Source organism: Eutrigla gurnardus, assembly GCF_963514095.1.
Source record: "Eutrigla gurnardus genome assembly, chromosome: 2".
Classification (NCBI taxonomy): Eukaryota; Metazoa; Chordata; class Actinopteri; order Perciformes; family Triglidae; genus Eutrigla; species Eutrigla gurnardus.
In genome coordinates this window covers 11,207,206-11,224,288 of record NC_139916.1, presented here as the reverse complement: position 1 = coordinate 11,224,288, position 17,083 = coordinate 11,207,206, and the positions used below count along the sequence as shown (strand labels likewise).

The following is a 17,083-nucleotide window of genomic DNA, read 5'->3' as shown; positions in this document are numbered from 1 at the left end:
TACTGCGGGTGACTTCTAATCCTGGAAGCAGCATGGATACGCAGTTCCTCTATGACATTTTAGGGTAAGAATTACCAACGTTTTAAGCAGCACTTACTGTAGCCTAACCTTTGAACCTCAAAGTCAAACCACTGATTTCCTCGTCTTCTCTCTGTTCTCCGCCAGGGAAAATGCCTGGTCGTACATCGGCGCTACCTTCGTGGTGCTGTGGATTATCGTGTGGCTGTACAGAGACAGCCTGGAGATCGAGGACATCACCGACAAGTACGTATTTGTGACCGGCTGTGACTCTGGGTTCGGAAACCTGCTGTGTAAGAAGCTCGACCGCAAAGGTTTCCACGTGCTGGCCGGCTGTCTCACGGAGAAGGGAGCCGATGACCTGAAGAGGGCGGCGGGGCCTTACTTGAAGACCGTCCTGCTGGACGTGTCCAATCAGGACAGCGTCCAGAAAGCCATGGAGTGGACCAAGCAGGAGGTTGGCGATAAGGGTGAGGGCTGATGCTGCATTGTTTGAAATAAAGCACGACTGATTTAATCCAATTTCATGAGGCGGATTTATAATACGATTTTTCTTTTTTGTAGGACTTTGGGGTGTTGTGAACAATGCTGGACGCTCCTTACCCATGGGTCCATCAGAGTGGATGAAAGTGGAGGATTTCCACAGCACGCTGAAAGTCAACATGAATGGCGTTATCGCCATGACGATGACCTTCCTGCCCCTTATCAAAAAGGCCCGTGGCCGTATCGTAAACGTAGCATCGGTGCTGGGCCGGGTGGCGGCCAACGGCGGCGGATACTGCATCTCCAAGTTCGCCGTGGAGTCTTTCTCCGACTGCCTCAGGTAACACTTGTGTAACCTCATCAGCTCTAGATAAGGAGTGTTCTGTCGCAACCCAGCTGCTTTATCAAACGCGAAGAAAGTATTATGTGGAGCCAAGTTAGTCTTTAACGTCTTTCACTTTTACAACAACCTAGATTCTAATAAGAACAAATAGTCATTCAAGGCTTCACATCAACGTTGTCCCATGAGAGGGATTTGGTTTGCAGACAGAGTTTTACATGAAACATTTTCTGTTATAAAAGACAGAACAATAACACACATTTAGAGCAATAAAACACATCCAAATAAAAATTGCAGTAATAACAAATTCCAGGCAGACAAATATTGATTCATGACACCAGACAGCCTCACTGCATTTATTTACTAAATATGATATTCAAACTACCGTGTCTATTTCTAATATTAACTCTTCAAGCAAAAAAAGGTTGCAGCCGGTGTCACCTACTTGTATCCAACTCTATATTCTAGTCTATATCGTATACTATGAACTGTCATGTGCTTCTCTACATGACATTTCTGTTTTCAGGAGAGACATAAACTACTTTGGAATCAATGTGTGCATCATCGAGCCAGGGTTTTTCAAGACTGCGGTGACGAGTCTGGACCCCCTGGAGAGGGAGCTGCATCGCCTGTGGGACCAGCTCACCCCCGAAGTACAAGCCAGCTACGGAGACAAGTACCTTGACAAATGTAATGCATTTCAAAATCCCATTCCTATACTGCAAGGTAGAAATCACAATTTATTTTGAACTCTGACTGCATAAAAATTCCAATAAAAAAAACTCTCATGTGCTGGTAAAGGAACAGTGTGCAGCATTTGGGGATATATAACAGCAGAAATGGTATATGATATTAATAAGCATGTTTTCGATAGTGTTGTATCAGTAAATAAGAATTGTTGTGTTTTTGTTATCTTGGAATGACAGCTATGGAATGTGGAGAGGGTGGAGCCGGCCGCCATGTTTCTACGGTAGCCTAGAATGGACAAACCAATCTGTGGCTCTAGATAGCGTCATTCACGTTTTCATGTCGGACAAATATCAGGAAAATTTAGGACTTACGGTTATCAAGATTCATGCATCAAATATCTTCTCATTGATTCTCATTTTTCAGACATCAAGGTCCAGCGTTTGATCATGAATGCCATCTGCGACACCGACCTCTCCAAGGTGACCGGCTGCATGGAGCACGCTCTGACTGCCGCCTACCCACGCACCAGATACAGCCCCGGCTGGGACGCGAAGCTGATCTGGATCCCCCTCTCGTACATGCCTTCCTGTGTAGTTGACATTGGGCTGAAGCTGGTGCTGCCTCGCCCGTCGAAGAGCGTGTAACTCATAAGGACTTTGAAGAAAGTCATCAGTCCGTTTGGTCATTTTGACGCAGTGCAGAGGTTGACTTAAAGAAATTAATCTTTGGCCTTTCAAAATACCCATAAACCTTATCGACCATGCAATGACCTAATGTTGCTGTTGTTATATTTATATGGGCATAATCAAATCTAAATATTTTTGCCTTTAAAAATACCCATATTCTTTATCTACATTGATCAATGATGACAATTGCAATGATGTCTTTGCTGTCATATTTATTTAATCTTGACACATCTAGACAATATGAAAGAAAATAATGAACCCGTATTGTATAACTTTCTGTTTAATTGTTGTTTTGTATATACGCACTATGCTGTGCCTTTGGACAAAGTTGTGTATTTGCCTGGAGCATCCTTCCTTGATGCTGTAAAACCAAGCTCAATAAACAGGATTATGCGATCAAGATAGTCAATCGAGTCAAGAAATGGCACACACACAACAATGTGAAGACATTAATGATTTCAGAAGTTTTGGAAGCATGAATTCTGTGGTTTTATGTGTGTAAGACATCAAATCCCCTTTTATTGGCCTTGATAACATTAGTTGTTGTTCAGCTCATTTAAGCTATCAGCTGAGTTAGTTATCAGTTAAGCCACATTGACAGGATGTTCTGATCAGGTTCAGCTGCTGGTGTTCATACTAATAAACCGACACGCTTGCTGGCTGACCTGTCGTTACACAACGGCTCAAAGGCTTCCTCAGACTTCAATACCCCCCACTCGTTAGTGGCATGTGAGGTTATGTTACGACTTCATCACAGCGAAGTACTGCTTGCTACTTATTATTCCTTCAAATTACTGAAATCAGTGGAAACCAAATGTTAAATTAATCCTGATTGAAGCCCATTAAATGCTCATGGAAGACCTTTGCTGGCCAAAATACATTCCTTACTTCTGATTGGTTACTGGACCTGCCAGTCAAGAGACAGCTGCGACGAGGCAGTGTGCTTGTAATTTATGGTAATTTAGCAAACAGACCCCCCCTTGCTGCTTTCAAGTGCCCCTCGTTTAAAAAAAAAAAAAATGTCCTCTACTTTATGGCACATGCTTGATCATTAATAGCCTACTTGTGTGTCTAGTAGCAAAAGTTTATATATATATATATTACATAACTGTGCTATATATTATTTACAATTACATTAACCGGTGGTGGAAGATCTTCTACATAAGTAACAGTAGAAATACCACAGTGTCGAATACCCTATTACAAGTAAACGCCCTTCATCAAAATTGTGCTTAGCATTCAAATATAATATAAATATTGATGCATAAATATATACTAAATGCTACAGGTGGTAAATATTAATTTACTGTTTTTGAAAATTTTTTGAAGTGAGTTTTTCTTTATCCGTAGTTATAATTATTTCTTGATAATATGTTGTATTATTAAGATGAACAAAATACCCTAAATGTAGTGGGGGTAAAAAGTGGCCTAACCTAAAATATTTCCCTCTGAAATGTAATGGAGTATTTAGATACCTAGCAACTCAAGGAAAGTACTTCAAAAAGGGTGCTTGAGTACAGTAGCTTACTTAAGTAAACGTTCGTTTCTTTTCATCGCTGATTTTAACAACACAAGCTCGTATCAGTTCAGTTTGGCGAAAGAACAAAGTTCAGGAGCGAAGATGGCAGAATTCCCGACGACACCTGAAGGCGGCAAAACTTCAGCTTGGCCAAAAGGAGAGAGCCGGCGACCTCGCAGGATACGCTCGAAAACGCCACGAGAGAAAAACAAAAACAAACCGACCGGTTACCTGCTGCTCGTCTTCGCCGTCGAGTCGCGCTATCAGGGCGGCTTCGTGCGCGGCCATGCACCGTCTCAGAGCGCTGCGGCTGTCCGGCTCCGCGCTGCTGGTCGTCAGACACACAGATGTGGCCAAGAAGCTTTACATCCTCCAGCCAGCGTGTTGTCGTCTGAGCACGAGCTCCACAGAGGCTTCACAGGAGCAGCGACCCCGGTCCGCACACCTGGATCACTTCCATTTCAAAATGTAAGTGTCGCGACAGCTCAGCGAGATCCTGCTGTGGTGGCGTCCCCCTGCACCTTTACCTGTTCTTAGACGCATTTCAATGGTATATAGAAATAGTTATGGGTGTCATATCGAGTGCAAAGTTTTTTGATAGTATTTTTTTAAGCAAGGGGAGGCATGGTAACAGCTTCAAAGCGACAACTGTCAAAAAGACAAAATATCTATGTAATAATAAAATATGTCCACAACAAAATCATTCAAAATTAAAACAAACATGTAAAATAAATGTTTCTCTGTCAACCTGACACATCTTCACATAATAGTGATATATACTTGTATTTGCAGATCATTTTGCATGATTGATTGGCTGCTTTAATTTAACTTAATTAGCAGTTTTAGAGGAAATCAATCTCTCAGCAATGTCTTCTGTAAGAAAGAATGTTTGCTTTTCCATCAGGAATGTCCATTCGAAGTCGCCCAGTTCGGGCGTGGAAGACCTGCTTTTCTACACCATCACCGGGGGGAAAGAGCAAGTCCCTATTTCATACTTCACCTCAGTAAGTAGGCGAAATGAACTCCATCCAGCCCTATTCGTGTACCATGTCTACCTGTTGTGTTTTCACCTGCTCCGCCGTTGCCTGCAGGCCCTGAAGAAGACGGGCCTCCACCCCTCGGACCCCCGTCTGAAGGACTGCATGGAGAAGCTCAGGCAGGCGTTAAAGGAGTCTGTCGGTGACGTAATGATGGACAGAGACCTTTTCCACAGGTGAGACAAGATTCTAGACACAAGTCACCACAACAGTTGTAAACTTAAAGCACGTAGATGCAGATCCCCCCTCCCCCCGAACACACAATCTCATGCTGTAGATTGCTGAGTTTTTAGCTGACTTTTAGCTGTGTAGTGGCTATTTGTAAAAGAGTTCTTTCAATATTAAAACTTGCACAAAAGGCCGCTGATGCACCAGTTTGATAAGTATGAACTCAGGCAAAAGAAGTCCATTGTCCAGGCAGGATTCACGTTTTGGTTCATTTCATTTCAACTGTTGCTCTGGTAACAAACTGTGTCCCTTCTGGTGCCTTACCTGTCACTACCACCTTTATCAATGCCCATTACATGTTTGGTCTGGTGCTTAGTGCCCCTAGTGTACCCTAAAATAAATACAAAGTAAACCATAATAATTCAATAACTCCTACAACCTGTTTGGGGCGTTCAAACCACCAGAAACGTTTCTTATTTGACTATAGATTGAAGTTTCTCACTATTGTTGCTTGATTTTCTGGGAGTGTTGCTCTTCTTCAGTACAATTCCCTCCCCCCGACCCCAGAATGGACTCGTACCTCATCGCTGGTGTTGTGTTTTCCATTTGCTGCCCAGCCCCGACATGAGACAGAACTATTTTTAGCCTGACCTTCCGACAACAATCCGTTCTAATGAGGCATTTGTCGTATGTGAACTGCTGCATGATACATCTCTCTGCATTCGTCTTGTTTTGCTTCCCTTGTGTCCGACACATATTGATTATGAGAGAGCACCATGAACACATAAGTGTAATAAACGCATTTGTGAATTTTAATTGTTTGTTGACGCTGACTGAAAGATCTTGATCAAATTCTTTTATCCCCATTAACTCAGGTTATTAAAAAAAAAAGCAAATAAAGACAGAAATTGCTTACGATTTTTAGGTTTTGCATTAAATAACAGCTTTAAATAATCTCACCTGAGTAATGAAAATTGAATTTTTCAGATTTTTAAAAATATGATAGCTAACAAAACAAATACAATTTTTTTTCAAATCATGGATTTCTCTGTTGATTCATATCTAAGTAGCCAAAACAAATAATGTGAACTTCAGTAAGTGCTCTTGAGTGTGTCTATATGCTGTTGTTTGTCTTCCAGGTGTGTTGGTGGAAACATCGTCCTGCTCATCCAGGCCTTCAGGAAGAAATTCATCATCCCGGAGTTTGACGTGTTTGCACAAAAGATCAATGAAATCTACAACACGGTGCAGAAGCAAAGTGAAGGGCAGGTATGCAAACACTTGTGTCATTAGCAGGTCTCCCATTAGCATGATGTTGTTCAAGACTTGCACACATGTGGTTACTGATTTTTACATGTGTTTCACATATTGTGAAGTAGTAACAGGTTCAATCTACAGTTAAAATAGCTTTCTCTAAATGCAAACTGCCTTTTCAATATTTGCATGCATCAAAATCAGTATGCATGAAATAAAGTGCTCCATTAGGAATCCTGTTTGTGTCCCATTTCACTGACTTTCCTGCACTCCAACTGTCTCACACAAAATAATTTCTGACTAACGCTTCCTCTGCTGCCGCGCTTTTAGTGGTGGCATCTTGAACCCCGTGTGATGTAACTGTGTCTCTGTGTTTATACTTCCTGGCTTCAGGTTGCAGACTACATCCCCCAACTCGCCAAGTTCAGTCCAGAACTGTGGGGTGTGTCTTTGTGCACGGTGGACGGACAGAGGTACAACTTCCAGATTCATACTCAAATGTCAACACAAGGTCCACTTTAAATATTTCTCATCCCTATTGGCTTAGAGTTGAGGCCGATGGGATTTGTCTGATGCCGAGGAAGATCATGTGGTGTGACTGAAAGCTCTAGAGCAGCTGCATTGTAGTGAGATTGTTATGTCAACTGCTGTTTCCAAGATGAAGAATTCACTTTCAATCTCAACAGATATGTGAACCAACACGTGAACTTGTTGTCTTGTCGCAGTTTCTTCATAAAAATCAATCATTATCATATTGAAAACAAGTGTCTTCCTCCAGACACTCGGTGGGCGACACCAAGCTGCCGTTCTGCCTGCAGTCCTGTGTGAAGCCGCTGCAGTACGCCATCGCCCTCCACGAGGCCGGGACGGAGAAAGTCCACCGCTACGTCGGCATGGAGCCCAGCGGACTCAAGTTCAACATGCTGTCCCTCGATGATGAAGGTGTGTACGGTGGGCATCGCTGTCCTCTTGGATGGTAAAAGCTTACATCAGGATCTCTTTGATGAAAATGTCCGGGTCAGAAAAGTGGAGGTGCCTTAAACTTGCATTTTTTTCTAATAGCCAGCAGGGGGCGACTCCTCTGGTTGCAAAATTGATTGTATAGAAGTTTCTGAGAAAATCACTACTCCTCACGTGATCTATTACCTCAGTTAACATTGTAAACATGAGTTCAAGGTCTTGTTTCTGGCTTTGCTTCAAAACCACAGTCCACAAACAAAAAGGGGGGGCGTCACGGCTCCGTCCTCTTCTTATATACAGTCTAAGTCGGGCCTGTTTCTACTGGAGGCCCCGCGGGACAAATAAGACCCGCCAGTCAAGCTTAGGTGGAGTAGAGTTGAAGGAAAATAGTTAAAATTACAACATTCTTTCAGTATGCCTCATATTTGGTCCCACATTTTGAAACATAACCAGGTAATTTGGGTAAGGAGCATAGATCTTTATTATTAAATCTCAAGTAGATGTCAGGAATTGTACCCAATGCAAAAAGGCCAAAATGGGGTCCAGTGGCCCCCCTGGTCCCTTAGCTTAATAGTTTCATAGTAGTGTAATGTCCTTGTTCTAAGCTATCAATAAATATTCAACTTAATTATGATAGTATAGACCCCCTCATTAACACTGTGCCTTTATCTCGTTGTCCTCTGTCCCAGATAAGCCCCACAACCCCATGGTGAACGCCGGAGCCATAGTGATCAGCTCTCTTATCAAGGTAAACAGATGGACGTTGAGTCAGCACACACAGAAAATCACTCTCCATTTCATTCAGTGACACTGTTGCACTGGACTTGAATTCTGTGGAACATTATTAAAGTTCTGCTTTGCTCCACACATGAAAGTCAGCCTAGATCTTTGATTACCAAAAGCCACTTTTGTCGATGGTTGCATACACATTTATTGCATAAATTGCACTCACTTATTGTCATTTTTTAAACGAGAATGCTGGAGTCAGACCGAAACTATTCCTCTTGTTTTTTAGTAACAGAAAACGAGTCCCAGCAGCACCCTTGTAACGTATGTTCTAGTTTTCGAGCCTGCAAGCTGTTGAGTGTGATGGTATCTTGATGACAAAGCCTGCAGGGGAAATGTCATGAAGCTGCAGCAGCAGCAAGCTATTTATACATCCTTGTTTCTAAGACATATCTAATCTTATTGACTGAATATGACTGGTTTTCTATAACATATTCAAAGCTTGCAGATTCAAATCGAAGGGGGGGGGGGGTGGTTTTACATTTGTCACGGTTATCTGTAGTCCTGTTTTGTGAATTCCTCCCTGAACTCTGCTTGAGCTCCGTAGTTTAACAAGCACCGCCTATCTTTCCTCTTGTACTGTACCTGCTGATAATGGGGTACTAAATGATGCAATCAGTGATACATTCATGTATTGTTCAGGGTTTGTCGTACAGGTGCTGGAAATCCTTGAAAACTTTGAAAAGTGCTTGGATTTAGAATAAAGTACTTGAAACTACTTGAAAAGTATGTTCTATGTGATGACAGAGAAAAGAAGATCTCCATATTTGAGGGACTGAAAACAGCATTTTCTGTCATTTTTGCATGAAAAATGACTTATAAATACAAAAATAGTTGGTGATTATATTTCTGTGGAATTCGTTTTCCTTTCATTTCTGTAAAAGCCTTCCAAAAACATCACGTCGTTGTTTTATAGGACAATAACATCTCATTTAATGTGATGAACAAGTGCAATAATAAGTCGACTGAATACTAAGTATTGTATTGTATACAAATATGTAGTTTCCCACAGCTGTGAGGTGCTGGAAAAGCATGGAAATGCACCTTGAAATGCTTGAAAAGTGCTTGAATTTGACTTTGGAAAAGGTGGAGGAACCCTTGTTTTTTCACACGGCAATCAATGTCTGTCGCTCTGTTTTCAGCCGGGTTCGAATAAGGCGGAGAAGTTCGACTATGTGAGTAGCGCGTCTCTGCAGACACCGTGAATATGAAACCGAGGTGTCGCAGCACGCGTCAAAATGTTTGTGTTCGTCTGCCCAGGTTATGGACTTTGTGAAAAAGATGGCGGGCCAAGAGTACGTGGGATTCAGCAACGCCATGTGAGTGTGCCGTCCAATCATTTTAGGCCATTTTCAAGTTAATACATCTTCATCAGCACACCTAAGTTAAAAGAGAGCGTCGGGTAAATCGCCTGTCCGCTGCTCCATTTGCATTATTGATGTGTCAGTATTGAACCCTTCTGCCTCTCTGTCTCAGGTTCCAGTCAGAAAAAGAAACAGGCGACAGAAATTTTGCCATCGGATACTACTTGAAAGAGAAGAAGGTCAGCTAGAGAGCCCCGTGGGACTAGAAATGCTTTTTTATTTGCTGATGCATCTGTTTACCCGAACCGATTCTGTGTCCAACCAAGTGTTTTGGGTTCACACATGCTTTCATGAGACATTCCTTTTTAAAGAGACGTTTTATTATTTGATGTATTTTCATGACAGGCGAGTTAGTAGTTTTTGTAAAGAAAATCCTCCTGGATCTGCGAGACCAAGGGGAACGGAGATTCCTTCTCGATGGCCTCTCCATACATTTCTTCCACCCCTCTGTGCATGTAGTATCATGCTGGAGAGATTTTGCAGAACTTCTTCCACCCTATTCAAGGGGCCCGACTAAGAGAGAGCTTTATGACCCAGATATTCTTGATTTTCATGTTCAGTATATCTGATCCAGCATACATAAAGTCCTAATGATCATATTTCCTTCACCAGTGCTTTCCCGCGGGAGCAGAAATGATCGATGCCCTGGACTTCTACTTCCAGGTAATCTGCTCTGTGACAAGATCAGCGTTTCATTAAGAGTCTTTACAGCTGACATGATATTGATTTAGCTGCAACAAAAAAAATCTATATTTAATAGTTTTGTCCATGAAGCCACCCTCTTTTTCGAACTCTTTCTTTTTTTTCCCGTCTCAGCTTTGCTCCGTCGAGGTCACCTGCGAATCAGGAAGCGTCATGGCGGCCACTCTGGCCAACGGGGGGATCTGTCCGATCACAGGCGAGCGCGTCCTGAGCGCCGAGGCGGTGCGGAACACTCTGAGTCTCATGCACTCGTGTGGCATGTACGACTTCTCGGGCCAAATGGCTTTCCACGTGAGTGACGGTCGAGAAGGTGAGATGAATCGCTTTTATTTGTCGGGTCTGAAACAAACCCCCCCCCCCATCTCCCATCTCCCCCAGGTGGGCTTGCCGGCCAAATCGGGGGTGTCCGGTGCCATCCTGCTGGTGATCCCTAACGTTATGGGGGTGATGTGTTGGTCTCCACCTTTGGACAGAGTTGGCAACAGCGTCCGGGGAATACACTTCTGTCAGGTCAGGGTGCCTTTATTTGTATTTTGGACCCTTTCTGGCAAAGGAGAATATGCTTCAATAAGTGTGTGCAGAAGGTTCATAAACAATCAATATCAGATGTAAACGGTCTCGCCGCCTCACAGAGAGCAAATTGTGAAAGGTGCCGACGCTGATAGCGAGAGTTATTTTATGGCGGCAGTCTCCTGTGTGGAAGCAGATTCAGATTTGATTCTCTTTTAACCCTTTGTTCGCTTCGTTCCCATAAAGAGCTTCTTTGTCTTACAGCATAAAAGAAGATGTTAGTCCACCAGCGTTTTCCTCTAACAAATATGGTGCGTCCTCTCACCCTCAGGAGATGGTTTCACTCTTCAATTTCCACAATTATGACAACTTGAGGCACTTTGTAAAGAAGCAGGACCCTCGGCGGTCGGACGGAGACGACAGGGTTCGATGCTTTCTCATTTGTTCCTGCCGGTGTGTTCGATGTGATGCGTGCCCTCTGTGCTTATTTTCTAATCCTCTTTTTGCAGAACAAGTCCATTTTTAATTTGATGTTCGCCGCCTACAGCGGGGACGTGTCCGCCCTGAGAAGGTATACACCAGCACATTAATTAACAGTGCATTACTCTTTGTCCTGTGTAACAATGTTAACACCGGGCGTGCTGAAAACTATTCAGATGGGCGACAAATTAAAAAGCAAACAGGTGTCTTTGTAAAGCGTGGGAAGCTGCTTCATTGTGCTGTGTATAGATTTCCCAAATGTAAAGGCTAGTTTCAGTATTTCATTTTTTTGTAAAATCATCCCATTGTTTTTCTACATAAATCTAAATAATCATATTAGTACTTGCATGCTGATTAGCTCCGTACAATGTTAATATATGGATTTGTAATTGTGTATTTAATATGTAGTAAAAGTAACTTTTATCCATGTCTTCAGGTTTGCTCTGTCGTCCATGGACATGGACCTGAAAGACTACGACTCTCGGACGGCGCTGCACATCTCCTCAGCAGAGGGTGAGGGCTCCGTGTGATCTGCTCAGATCTGCTCCTGTTATTCAGTGAATGAGCAACACTAAATCAGCTCCGCGGGGCAAACTATAAAGCAGTCAGGCAGCAAATCAGTTGGACCACGGGGCAAAACAAGACATCCTCAGCTCTTAAAGGTCTGCAATCAAAAGCAGCATATATATACACACACACACACAAATGTATTTTCAACAAAATGTGGATTAGTCGTCAAAACTAGGAGCAAATCAGCGCTTTAATCGGGTAACAGCCAGGCGTTTCCTATCTCCTGTCGTCTGTGTACAGTCGCCTCGACCTCGTGAGGTCATCGTCGCTTACGTGTGCATGATGCCAGAGCGTCAAGACCCAAATCTAGCAAGCGTGCATTGATTCTGCACAGGCCTGGCTAACTTGGAAACGAGCCTCCTGTTTTTAGCACAGCTCCACTCGCCTGCAGGGCCTTTACGCTGCTACGTTATTAAAGCTGAGCTGGTGAAACTCTCACGCTGGCACATTCACTTCGGTCGGAGATCCTCTTCTGGTAAATGTAGGTCAGCTTGTGGAGTCCCACCTGTGCCATCCTGTCACGGGGGACGGGGGGATGGGACATATTGATTACAACAGTGATTAAGTGAGTGAGCTACACGCCTGCTGTGGTAGACAAGGCTGTGTAGTAAGTCACATGTTTCATCTTAAAAAGGCTTTAATTATTTTTAATCACGATGGTTTGACATGGCAGCACCTTTATCACAAACTCACACACTGCAAGGACAACTTCATCGGGAGTATAATTGTATTTTATTTGCATTGGCTGTTCACAGCTGTAATGAGCGCTAAATGAGTTTTCACATCATTTGATTAACTGTAGAGGCTCAGTACCTTTTAGTCTCCTATTATACGAACCCACTAATGATGAATGAATCGGCTCACACACACTCTCAGCCCACCATATGGTCCGTCTTCTGTTGCGCTCCGAGTTTATTCACAGCACACATTAAATGCTCCGCTGCGGCGCGTTCAGCGGTTGCATTTTTCAAAAAAGAGCCCGCTAAGCGAGTTATTTGTTTACGAGACAAAAAATCGGAGTAATTACAGTTTTCCTCCACATGATAAAGGCAGAGCTTTGCACTCATACATCTGATTGGGACTGCAGGGAATAATCATAAATCTTTTTTTCTTTTTTTTTCTCATGGAGTTTTGTATTTTTAGCAGCTTTGTTTTCTCCCAGCCACCATTTCTCATGCTATTTAATGCTCATGAATATCTGGCTAGTATTATGTTAGCGTTGCTCTGATGTTAGTTTAGACATAGTAGTATAAGTGTATACAGTGTTTTCTGAGTTATCAGAGGCATCCATCTACTGTAATTCTCCCAGATAGGAAACTATAAATTGCTTTTGCTTTTTTTTTATTTATTTTTTATTCTCAGGTCATATAGATGTGGTGAAGTTCCTAACCGAAATCTGCAAAGTTGATCCGTTTGTAGAAGACAGGTGAGAACCCGACATCTATAACTGATTGAATTCCTTCCCCGTGCTCTTTTATCACGATCAGATATTTTGACTTCTATACAAGAGATCTTCAACAGTCGGTCTGGGACCCCTAGGGGCTTCGCAGAGTTCCTGCAAGGGGTCCCCAAAATTACTTCGAGAAACTTTTTTCTTCTTCTAAAAATTCAAATGTGTCCAAAAATACACCTTAACATGAATACAACCTATATTAAGCAAATATAATTCTTCCTGATTGTTTGATTATGTTGAGAAATTGTGATGTTGAAGGTCCAAAAAAAAAATTGAATTAAAATATGAAACTGTCAACAATTATTATTTGAATGGCTTAAAAAGTAGTAATTACATGTAGGCTGCACTACACATTATTAGTGGCCCGGTTTAATAAGGAACACAATTGTATACGATATGGAATAAGGGGTCCCTCCATCGGGTCACTATCAGCCTTGGGGTTTTTTGGCCTGAAAACGTTGAAGACCTCTGTTCTAGACTGTTTGTTTTTTCTTCTTCTTGTGAGCTTATTTTGCTGAGAACCTTTTAAATTCTTTTTTTGCCCTTATTGATGATGCAGGTGGGGGAACCTGCCGATCGATGACGCCATGCAGTTCAGACACGACGAGGTGGTGACGGTGCTGAAAGAGTACCAGCAGGTCTGCAGGCAGCAGGAAACGCCGCACACAGAGGCCGAGCGCTCGCCGAAGCTGGACACCATCGAGGGCATGGTGTGACCCGTCTGAATGGTCGCCCACACTGGAACGTGTCAGGGAAGTCTGTGCAATCTGTCAGGGTTTGAAAAGTGCGGGTCCATTTGCGGCACATAAAATGAGTTCCAAAGACCAGAATAGGAGTTCATATAGATAAAATTAACTATGCAAACTGCCGTAAAAGGAAAAGATGAGCGACTGAAGAGGGAAATGGAATGGAATATCAACTAGACGAGAAAATACAATGCAAACAGCAGGGAAAAAAATACTCAGTACTGCTGGAATACATCATCAACCTGGATGTTCATGTTATGGTGTAATTAATGTAGGGTTATATGTAGCAGATGTTCTCAGTATTGTTGAAAAGGGATTTGAAAAACTCAATAAGAGGATATTTATTCTTGCAATGCTACAGATTAATTACAATAGTACATTTTTACTGTAATCTATTTTTTTATTCTTCTATTGTGCCTTATTGAAACATTTAAATGTGTGAAACTCTGACGTGTTTGGATGTACAGTATATCTCAAATTTGACGTGTACAAGGCAGATAAGGGAAGTTTACATTATCCACATAATCTTAATGTAGGATATATTGTTTATGAAGTTCTTTAGCTGTAAATAAGTGCTCTGGATTGCCAATAATACGCTATTGTAAACGTTTTTACTCTGCATAAACAAGAAATTCCAAAGAGTCGTTCATTTGAAATATTTTCCATTAAAAATCCATTAAACAATAAAATTCCACAAAACGTTTTGTTTATCTGCCGCCCGTAGCTTCGTTTTATCTGGATTTAGTTTTATTATGGTAATCAATGCTCCGTGCAGTCACAAATATGTAGTTAAGCATGAAGTAGCAACCACTGAATTGCCTGAATGTAGGAACTCGTGATGGAGAAGCAGCAGGAGAGGTGTGGTGTCGTCAGGTGGTCGTTTTAAAAGCCATTATTGTGTGTTTTGAATAATATTTTCTGGGAAACAGTTAAGACGCTGTGACTATAAAGGTCACACTAATGTACGCTGAGTCATGGTTAGACTTTCCTCCGTCTTTATCAATAGGTGGTAGAGTTAACGCATGTCAGTTCTCCTCGCCTCCACCAGATGGCACTGTGCCCCCATCTGAAGCCCCCGTCGTTGGTGTGCTGAACACGGCTGCTCTGATCCCTGCAGCAAAGAAGAGCTTATGTAAGACTGACCTGGCTGATGTCACCTGTACAGATGGTGGTCCTGGGAGATCAGTAACAGGCAGGAAGTCCACCAGCTTAGAGGAAGAAACGTATTTCAAATGTTAATTTATTTATTTATTATTTATTCTGGTCGGGGAAAGGCCCGTATTGAAGTGGGTCAGGAGTAGTACGGCACAAAACATCTGGCATTCTTCATCTTTGAAGGAAAAATGAAGAGTGATCAGAGTCCTTCAGTGTGTATGGCATTCTGTCTTTCAATATTTGTTAGAAATCAACATCTAGTGGGAGCTCGGAGTCCATTATTCTTGCTGGACAAATGAAATTGGGCCCCTTCATTAGCATGACGGACACGTAAGACTGTGGACGGTTTCATCAGATGAAACCAGAACTGATGACCTGGATGTGATGGATTTGGAATGAAATTGAACTCCACAAGCTTTTCTTTTTTTTTTTTTTTTTTTACAAAATCTTCAAGCTGATGAGTAAAAACTCAAAGAGTAGGAATGCAGGAAAGGGACAGTTCACACCCAAATAGAATTAATTTTTAAAATTTAAATGTTTTCTCTTTCCTATAGTGACATTTATCAATCAAGAATATTTTGTAGTGAGTTGCCACATTTAGGCGATATCAGCCGTAGGGATGTCGGCCTTCTCTTGAATATAATGGATCTAGGGAAACTCTTAGGTTGTGGTGCTTGTATCGTGAGTAACCGGGTCCTGATTTCTTGAAAGACACATTTTTGTTGAGGTTTTCAAATGTTATTTTTGGCACTTAGAGCAACTCAAGCCGAGTGCCAAATCGTCCCATTACATTGAGGAGAAGGCAGACATTTCTACAGCCGATGAACGGCAACTCACACCAAAACAATCCAAACTGATGAATAACTCTACGGGGAGAACAAATAAGAATACTTGTTATTTAAGGATGAACTGTCCCTTTAAATGTTGACTATTTGACATTCAGAGCATAAATTTAGCAGCAGAGAATAATTTAAGGATGTTTACCTAGTGGGTAATGAATTATTAATTGTTTTGTTTTTTTTGACTGAAATAATTTACAAAGACGCTGTTTTTCAGACAGACTTGAAGATCTCTGGTTCCTTTCCAATTACATTCCAAAGAGGCAGGTAATCAACAAATGTTAATGGTTTTTTCGTCTGCTATTTCAGGTTAATTTGCCAGCCTGACAGTAGAGTTGATTTATTAGTTTTCTGGAGGTGTGTACATGATGTGTGCAGGAAGCTCGGCTGAGTTGTTAGTAAGTGGAGGAACCTGTGGACATAAACAACAAAAAGAAAAGAAAACCGTCATGTAAGAGTGCAAGAAGCAGATTTTGTATTCACGATAGCCTGCCCCTGACAGTGTGCTCAACTGTGAGGTGAACATTTTTTCATCAGGAGAATATAATTAATCAAGGCCCCCCAACAGATAATGGATGGGATGTAATTACTTGCTTCTAATTAGAGGAGTAGGGAACACAACATACGGTACTCGCAGAGATTTTACAGACATTGACCTTTGAGAATGTTAAAAAACAAAACAATATTGTTTGCCATTAAATGCGCTGATTAACTTGTGTATTATTAATCAGTAATTAGTTTTGCCCTCTTGGTTGGAAACCTCAAAGTGACGAGTTGAGATTATTAAATATTCAAAGAGCCATTGTCTGTTTTTGTAAGAGCGTCCTTTCAAAGTGTATCAAAAATTAATTTTTCTAACACATAATTAACACTTAACCTTGAAAATATTACATCCCCAAATAGATGCTGTAATAATACACAATACACACCCATTCCTGCTACTGTATACTCAACTACAGAACCAGACAGTTTATGAAATACATAGAAATTCCTTTCCTTTGGACACGTTTCCCTCCAAGCATAAAACAAGTTTGAGTGTTCCCCTCACAACATGCCAGATGTCTGAGTTACAGGAGGACGATGTGACATCATCACCAACATATGACATACCACTGCAGCAGAGACGCAGCGTTTTATCACAGACAATCATTCCTCGGCAGATGCCTGCGATATCTGTCGAATGATCCGACACGTGAGTTTCAACCATTATTTCAAGAATCACAACAAGTGTAACACAAAAATAACATCGGGGAAATCTGACCCTTGCCAAATGTTGTTTATGGGGGAGAGATCTGGATTTATGTTTGAGTTTCATAACCATGG

The 17,083-nt window shown here is 41.9% G+C and overlaps 2 protein-coding genes across 2 annotated transcripts; both read left to right on the top strand.

Annotated features, from left to right (window-relative positions):
• Window positions 1-2,308, top strand: rdh5 (retinol dehydrogenase 5 (11-cis/9-cis)). The gene is made up of 5 exons (XM_084040364.1): window positions 1-64; window positions 166-488; window positions 583-841; window positions 1,368-1,531; window positions 1,955-2,308. The coding sequence occupies exons 1-5, from the start codon at window positions 33-35 to the stop codon at window positions 2,173-2,175; spliced, it is 999 nt and encodes a 332-aa protein (XP_083896490.1). The 5' UTR covers window positions 1-32; the 3' UTR covers window positions 2,176-2,308.
• Window positions 2,309-3,895: 1,587 nt separating this feature from the next.
• gls2b (glutaminase 2b (liver, mitochondrial)) lies at window positions 3,896-16,185 on the top strand. The gene is made up of 18 exons (XM_084020300.1): window positions 3,896-4,204; window positions 4,641-4,740; window positions 4,828-4,949; window positions 6,081-6,210; window positions 6,589-6,668; window positions 6,974-7,137; window positions 7,845-7,903; window positions 9,084-9,116; window positions 9,202-9,260; window positions 9,418-9,484; window positions 9,918-9,968; window positions 10,122-10,298; window positions 10,386-10,517; window positions 10,849-10,941; window positions 11,027-11,088; window positions 11,434-11,510; window positions 12,930-12,993; window positions 13,580-16,185. Exons 1-18 carry the CDS (start codon window positions 4,023-4,025, stop codon window positions 13,734-13,736), a joined length of 1,809 nt encoding a protein of 602 aa, XP_083876426.1. The 5' UTR covers window positions 3,896-4,022; the 3' UTR covers window positions 13,737-16,185.
• The last annotated feature ends 898 nt before the right edge of the window (window positions 16,186-17,083 follow it).

Excerpts from the sequence above, each read along its gene's own strand:
- rdh5 (XM_084040364.1), top strand. The coding sequence starts at position 33 with ATGGATACGCAGTTCCTCTATGACATTTTAGG. Across the intron at positions 65-165 it reads TTCCTCTATGACATTTTAGG|GGAAAATGCCTGGTCGTACA; the intron begins GTAAGAATTACC and ends GTTCTCCGCCAG. Across the intron at positions 1,532-1,954 it reads AGACAAGTACCTTGACAAAT|ACATCAAGGTCCAGCGTTTG; the intron begins GTAATGCATTTC and ends CTCATTTTTCAG.
- gls2b (XM_084020300.1), top strand. The coding sequence starts at position 4,023 with ATGCACCGTCTCAGAGCGCTGCGGCTGTCCGGCTCCGCGCTGCTGGTC. Across the intron at positions 9,117-9,201 it reads AGGCGGAGAAGTTCGACTAT|GTTATGGACTTTGTGAAAAA; the intron begins GTGAGTAGCGCG and ends TCGTCTGCCCAG. Across the intron at positions 10,299-10,385 it reads CGGGCCAAATGGCTTTCCAC|GTGGGCTTGCCGGCCAAATC; the intron begins GTGAGTGACGGT and ends CATCTCCCCCAG.